The sequence below is a fragment of the Arachis stenosperma genome, chromosome 7, assembly GCF_014773155.1.
Source record: "Arachis stenosperma cultivar V10309 chromosome 7, arast.V10309.gnm1.PFL2, whole genome shotgun sequence".
Taxonomy (NCBI): Eukaryota; Viridiplantae; Streptophyta; class Magnoliopsida; order Fabales; family Fabaceae; genus Arachis; species Arachis stenosperma.
In genome coordinates this window covers 65764090-65771749 of record NC_080383.1, presented here as the reverse complement: position 1 = coordinate 65771749, position 7660 = coordinate 65764090, and the positions used below count along the sequence as shown (strand labels likewise).

Below are 7660 nucleotides of genomic sequence, written 5' to 3'. Positions count from 1 at the left end.
CAATTATTCAATCCCACCATTAAAATCGTGTATCATTCTCTTTATAAAAAATTTCATTGTTTTTCTTTCAAACATCCATCCATCTACTGAATATCCTTTTTTTTTATATTTTATCCGTCTTCATCGTTAATTGAAAATCACCGTTGCAGCAATCAGCAAAGGTCCAATCAATTTTTTTCATTGTAGTGTTCAGAAAACAATCCATCGTTTTGATTACAAAATCGAGGTAAGTGGATAGAATCTCTAATTTTCCAATTATTCGTTTCGATACTTTATTCGTAAAAATTGATTGTGTAATGAAAATTTTTTTTTATCTTTTATTAACTGACAAGACATTGAGAATTACTAAAAAGTGAATAGATGTTTTTATTTTTTATTACTAATTAGCTAGCAATCAGGGACGGATCTAGAGGGGGCGAGTAGTGGACTGAACCCCCCAAAATTTTAAGAAATTATACTTATATATAAAATTTGTGTTTAAAAAATAAAAACAAATATTAGGTAATTTAATAGTTTTATATGTATTATTTTTCACTATGTAATAGATTTATGTCTTAATTGTTAGTTCACTAATATTTTTACCTAACTAATTTAATATCATACCCTCAAGTCTTTGTACCTTTCCAATTAGTTTTTATATAATAATTTCTATATTTATTTTTTGGAAAATTATTTGTTTTTTAGTATTAATATATTTAACATTCATATTTTTATATTAATAATAACTTAAGTAGTTATGTTTTGGTAATCACATTATGTACTGTAGATATTATTTTCAAATTTTTTTAAAACTTTTGAAAGAATGAATTTTAATTAATAAGTTAGCAAATCCCGTTATAAATTATATGGTATTTTATAAATTTGTAATGTACAATTGTTAAAGTTATATTTTATTTATGTAATTATCATATTAAAACTAAAATTGTTGGAAAAAATTATAATTATATGTATCTTAATAAATCTATTAAAAAACTAACTCCAATAACTATATGTTAATTATTTTTATAGATTAAAAAAAGTTATATAAAAATTGGCACCTCAATATTAAAATCTCTGGATCCGTCCCTGCTAGCAATATACGAATCTATCTATTGTATGTAATGTTATAAGATGGAGTGTACTGATTTTTTTTTTCATTGGACATTTTAAGATGTCAGGTATATTTACGGACACTGAGATGAATGAGCAATACCAGGAGGACGATGACTTTAACCAACAAGAAGAGCTAGTAAGTGACCAAGATATGATGGATGAACAGAATGAATTCGAACAAGATTTCAGAGATGAATTTACAGAGGGAGCGTTTTTTTCTGAATCTGATATGTCAGATTATATTGTTGAAGCCGCTTATGCGGTTGACTCCGTGCAAGACATTACATCTTTGAAATTTAGTGAGAATTTTGCGGAGGAAATTGGCAAATACCACTTTTCTACTTTGCAGCTTGCATTTGATTTTTATATGAAGTACTCAAAGTCGAAGGGCTTTAGTGCAAGGAAGAGCAAGACCTTCAAAAATAGTAGTTGCCAGATTTACAGACAAATGTTTGTATGCCATAGGCAAGGATTCAGGATGGAGAAATATTACACGATGGAAAAAAGGAAGAAGGAGCCTAGATTGGAAACAAGAACTGGATGTAAAGCCCGAATGGATGTTAAGTTTGTACCAGAAAGTGAAAGGTGGCATATCTTTTATTTCTCTGACCAACACAACCATGATCTATTGGATACACAATTCAGTGCTATGTTGCCTGCCCACAGAAAAATGTCAGAGGCAGATATTATGCAAATGATGAACATGCTAAAGTCAGGGATCAGCACCTCACAAATATTTGGTCTTCTAGCTAGTCAGGCAGGCGGGTACGAATTTGTTGGCTATGGTCCCAGAGATATGTACAATGAGATTGCTCGGCAAAGGCGTCAAATTCCTGGAGATGCAGCACGAGTGTTGAAGAAGTTGGAGGATATGCGGTTGAAGGATCCCCAATTATATTTCAAGGCATGTCACGATTCAAGAGGTTTGTTACGTAATTTGTTCTGGTCTGATGGGATTAGCCAACTAGACTACCGACTCTTCGGGGATGTTATAGCTTTTGATGCTACGTACAAGAAGAACAAGTATAGTTGTCCATTAGTAATATTCAGCGGGGTTAACCACCACAACCAAACAATTGTTTTTGCTGCTGCGTTAATTGCGGACGAAACTACTGATACATATGTTTGGCTCCTGCGTCAGCTCATGTTTGCAATGAGGGGCAAGACCCCGACCTCAATCATAACTGATGGGGCCATGGCGATTAGGAATGCAGTGAGAGATGTATTTCCCGAAGTCAGACATAGATTATGCACTTGGCACCTTATTCGAAATGCAACTAGCAATGTTGGAAATCCATCGTTTACATCTAAATTTAGAAAAATTATGACAGGAGACTACGAGATTCCCGTGTTTAAGCGTAAGTGGGATCAGCTTATTGAAGAATTTGGCATTGAGGATAAGCCCTGGGTGATCAACATGTACGAAGAGAAGCATATGTGGGCTACTGCATATCTAAGAGGAAAATTCTTTGCTGGCTTTAGAACTACATCAAGATGTGAAGGTTTACACTCAGTTGTGGGAAGGTATGTGGGGTCGCGGTATGATTTGACAAGTTTTGTAGAGCATTTTCAAAGGTGTGTAGCACACATGCGCTTTAACGAATTTAATGCTGATTATGAATCTACACGTGGGGTGCCCGTCATGCAAACTTGTATAGAGCTGCTAGAGAGATATGCTGCTGAGTTATACACTCATGAGATATTTCTTTTCTTTCGGCCATTTCTCTCCAGAGCTGGATCAATGCGGGTTCTGAACATAGATAATACCGATGATTGCATAAAGTACATTGTGTGTAAGCATGGGATGCCCGATTTTACGTGGACCGTTGATGAACATGATAGATTTATGATTGTTAATGAACATGATAGATTTATGATAAATAAATAATTTATAAAATAATTTATGATAGATTTATGATTGTTATTTATATTTGTGACTGATTAGTTTTAAAACCCGAATCTTAGTTCGTTACAACCGAATTATAACCGAATTATTTTCATACTTAGCTACTTCAATTTAATGAACGTTAGTGGATTATAATTGAAATGGAAAAACTAACGAAGCTAGCTACATACTAATAGCTAGAATGTCATTAATTGTAAGCAACCAATTGCTAATCCCACCAAGAAAGCAAATTGATCTTGTCATATAAGTAGAATGATTAATTCAAGTATATTATTTTTGTGAAATATTGTGAAATATGTATGTATAGTATTAAAAATGCCCTCTCCCTTAATAACTACCTCAGAAAGTGGCTGATTCCAAGCATAAAAAAAACATGCATAAATATATGCTCTCGAGTGTTGTTATCACTTGAAACACTTGAAAAGTACCAAATGTATATGTATTACTTAGAAAAACATGCATTATCCGGTAAATTATAACAATGTTTCACTAGCCTTAATTCTATGAAGTTTCTCATGAACTAGATGTTTAGCACATAAAGTAAGATCAGAAATGTGACTACAAGTGCAGAAACAGAATATAACATTAGGCGGGGTAGATCTTCATAGATAGGACAGATAATTTCAAAGGCATATAATATATAGGACACACAGTATGAAGACGAATGGGTTTGTCTCCTCTTAGGGCAGCCTTTGGCAAGTTGCACTTTAGAGCATAAAGTACATCATCTAAAAGATAGAAGAACTACTGACATAACTACCTTAAAATAAGTAATTTTGCAGTTGCAATCTTCCCTCTAAATTGTAGGAGCAGCTCCACCATTCCAGCATCAGATACAAGGCATGCCAAGTGAAGCACACTTCATCCAGCAACAAATATTATAAAACAAGCATAAAGTAACCACACTAAACCTGAAATCAATAAAGATGATCAACTATAAAAAAATTTCAATAATGATTTGATTTCTAATTTTTGCAACAGACCATGAGCAAATATGAACAAAAAAATTAGGAGCCATCTGCAACTGGTGAACCAGTAAAACACTATCAGAGCCATTGAGCAATTAGAAAACACTAAAACAGAATAAAAGAGTAAGTATTAGGTGTTCTGGTTGATACAAATGATATAACAAAGTAAGTTTATTTTAATACACATGATTTAATAGAGTAACAGAGCAATCAGAAGTTCAAAACCATATACAAATTTGCAAATTTGTAAATTTTCAACCATCAGCAACCAGCAAATTCAAGAGTACAAGACAGATCTATCAACAACAGGAAATTACTATTTACAAAACATTCAGAACCAAACTTCAAACCAAGACCGAAGAAGAAGAATTGAAGAAAAATGGAACAAAAATTGAAGAAGAATACCGACGAAGAAGACCGAAGAACAACAATTTCGGAACTTCAAACCAAGAAGACCGAGCCCTCAGTGAAGATGAAGAGGAGAAGCCACTAACCTGGGTTCCATGCCGAGAAGCCAGTGAAGATGAAGAGGACATGCCGAGCAACTGGGTTCTGGACACGGGGAAGAGGAAGAAGCAGCGGCGCTGAGGACCTGGGGACGGCGGCGGCGTTGACGACCTGGGACCGACGGCGGCGAAGAAGGGCTAGGGTTCACTTTGCTTCAGAGTTCATCGTTCTCCAATCCAGGGTGTGAGTGAGTGACGAATGAATTGGGGGAATAAGGGTTGGTTCACACTTCACGGATCTGTTTCGTTTTTTTTTTACAAATAGAAAACGGCGTCGCTTTATTCGAACCGGTCGGTTACCGGTCCGGTCCAACCGACCGGTTCTCGGCCGGTTAGACGGTTTTTGTACGGTTTTTCTTCTAAAGGTTTTGGATAGTGGACCGGAACGTTTATAGTGTCGGATCCCGGTTAAACCGGTTTGACTGGCCGGTCCGGTCCGATTTTCAGAAGATTGATAAGTAGCCAGCACGGCAGCACTAAACAACAGTTGAATACTAATTACGATAATTCTAAATAGACAAAAAATATTAATAAAATCTCATTACACCTAGAAAGCATAAGCACGACTATTGGAAGAATGTATAAAATCTCATCAATATAGTAAAAAAGAAAAAATACAGTTACGGAACTGATTTTCTATCCAAAAACATTAAAGTTTATGGAGGTTGCTAACTATCACTATCTAACTCAGCCGTCGCTTCGGTACACATGTCTCCATCGTCCGAACCGATTGCTTCATTTTCTATAACGTTGTTGTCAATGTCCTTTTGCCAAGGACATGTTGTCTTCTTATGTCCTTCTATTTGACAAACACTACAACGTTGCCGCTTCTTCTTCTTAGATGGCTGTCCTGAGCCTCCAGTGGTTGGATGCACATACGGATTGCTACTTCTAGCTACACCTGAGTGAGGTTGATTATCTCCTTCGTCTGCAGCCTTGTAAGATGAGTACAATCCCATAATTAAATCACGTGTCTCTTCATATCTCTCTGGTACTTTAGCAGCAACAGCAGCCAGTTGTTTAGAAAATTCCACCAAAGCACTTTGACGACTAATAACAACAGCATCCCTGGTGAACCCACTTGGATCATTGAGTGCTGATTTAACCTTTTTTGTCCATCTATCCAATACCAATGACCGGGGAATCTCACGGATGTCTCTGTCAACCAGAACTTTCACAATATGTTCGCAGGGAATACCAAATGACTCCATTCGTAAACAGGTACACATGAAGATCATTTCTTCTTGACGAAAATCAACGGTCCACGTAAAATCGGGCCTCCCATGCTTACACACAATGTATTTTATGCAATCATCGTTATTATCTATGTTCAGAACCCGCATTGATCCAGCTCTGGAGAGAAATGGCCGAAAGAAAAGAAATATCTCATGAGTGTATAACTCAGCAGCATATCTCTCTAGCAGCTCTATACAAGTTTGCATGACGGGCACCCCACGTGTAGATTCATAATCAGCATTAAATTCGTTAAAGCGCATGTGTGCTACACACCTTTGAAAATGCTCTACAAAACTTGTCAAATCATACCGCGACCCCACATACCTTCCCACAACTGAGTGTAAACCTTCACATCTTGATGTAGTTCTAAAGCCAGCAAAGAATTTTCCTCTTAGATATGCAGTAGCCCACATATGCTTCTCTTCGTACATGTTGATCACCCAGGGCTTATCCTCAATGCCAAATTCTTCAATAAGCTGATCCCACTTACGCTTAAACACGGGAATCTCGTAGTCTCCTGTCATAATTTTTCTAAATTTAGATGTAACGATGGATTTCCAACATTGCTAGTTGCATTTCGAATAAGGTGCCAAGCGCATAATCTATGTCTGACTTCGGGAAATACATCTCTCACTGCATTCCTAATCGCCATGGCCCCATCAGTTATGATTGAGGTCGGGGTCTTGCCCCTCATTGCAAACATGAGCTGACGCAGGAGCCAAACATATGTATCAGTAGTTTCGTCCGCAATTAACGCAGCAGCAAAAACAATTGTTTGGTTGTGGTGGTTAACCCCGCTGAATATTACTAATGGACAACTATACTTGTTCTTCTTGTACGTAGCATCAAAAGCTATAACATCCCCGAAGAGTCGGTAGTCTAGTTGGCTAATCCCATCAGACCAGAACAAATTACGTAACAAACCTCTTGAATCGTGACATGCCTTGAAATATAATTGGGGATCCTTCAACCGCATATCCTCCAACTTCTTCAACACTCGTGCTGCATCTCCAGGAATTTGACGCCTTTGCCGAGCAATCTCATTGTACATATCTCTGGGACCATAGCCAACAAATTCGTACCCGCCTGCCTGACTAGCTAGAAGACCAAATATTTGTGAGGTGCTGATCCCTGACTTTAGCATGTTCATCATTTGCATAATATCTGCCTCTGACATTTTTCTGTGGGCAGGCAACATAGCACTGAATTGTGTATCCAATAGATCATGGTTGTGTTGGTCAGAGAAATAAAAGATATGCCACCTTCCACTTTCTGGTACAAACTTAACATCCATTCGGGCTTTACATCCAGTTCTTGTTTCCAATCTAGGCTCCTTCTTCCTTTTTTCCATCGTGTAATATTTCTCCATCCTGAATCCTTGCCTATGGCATACAAACATTTGTCTGTAAATCTGGCAACTACTATTTTTGAAGGTCTTGCTCTTCCTTGCACTAAAGCCCTTCGACTTTGAGTACTTCATATAAAAATCAAATGCAAGCTGCAAAGTAGAAAAGTGGTATTTGCCAATTTCCTCCGCAAATTCTCACTAAATTTCAAAGATGTAATGTCTTGCACGGAGTCAACCGCATAAGCGGCTTCAACAATATAATCTGACATATCAGATTCAGAAAAAACGCTCCCTCTGTAAATTCATCTCTGAAATCTTGTTCGAATTCATTCTGTTCATCCACATATCTTGTCACTTACTAGCTCTTCTTGTTGGTTAAAGTCATCGTCCTCCTGTATTGCTCATTCATCTCAGTGTCCGTAAATATACCTGACATCTTAAAATGTCCAATGAAAAAAAAAATCAGTACACTCCATCTTATAACATTACATACAATAGATAGATTCGTATATTGCTAGCAGGGACGGATCCAGATTTTAATATTGAGGTGCCAATTTTTATATAACTTTTTTAATCTATATTGGAAAATAATTAACATATAGTT

At 36.7% G+C, this 7660-nt stretch overlaps 2 protein-coding genes across 2 annotated transcripts; one reads left to right on the top strand and one right to left on the bottom strand.

Annotated features, from left to right (window-relative positions):
* The first annotated feature begins 1150 nt into the window (after positions 1-1150).
* On the top strand, positions 1151-4554 carry LOC130939871 (protein FAR1-RELATED SEQUENCE 5-like). Its single transcript, XM_057867937.1, has 2 exons — positions 1151-2885; positions 4232-4554. Exons 1-2 carry the CDS (start codon positions 1151-1153, stop codon positions 4552-4554), a joined length of 2058 nt encoding a protein of 685 aa, XP_057723920.1.
* Positions 4555-5140: 586 nt separating this feature from the next.
* Positions 5141-7059, bottom strand: LOC130939870 (protein FAR1-RELATED SEQUENCE 5-like). Its single transcript, XM_057867936.1, has 4 exons — positions 6706-7059; positions 6387-6651; positions 6245-6335; positions 5141-6206 (listed from the first exon to the last, which is right to left on the bottom strand). Exons 1-4 carry the CDS (start codon positions 7057-7059, stop codon positions 5141-5143), a joined length of 1776 nt encoding a protein of 591 aa, XP_057723919.1.
* Between the last annotated feature and the right edge of the window lie 601 nt (positions 7060-7660).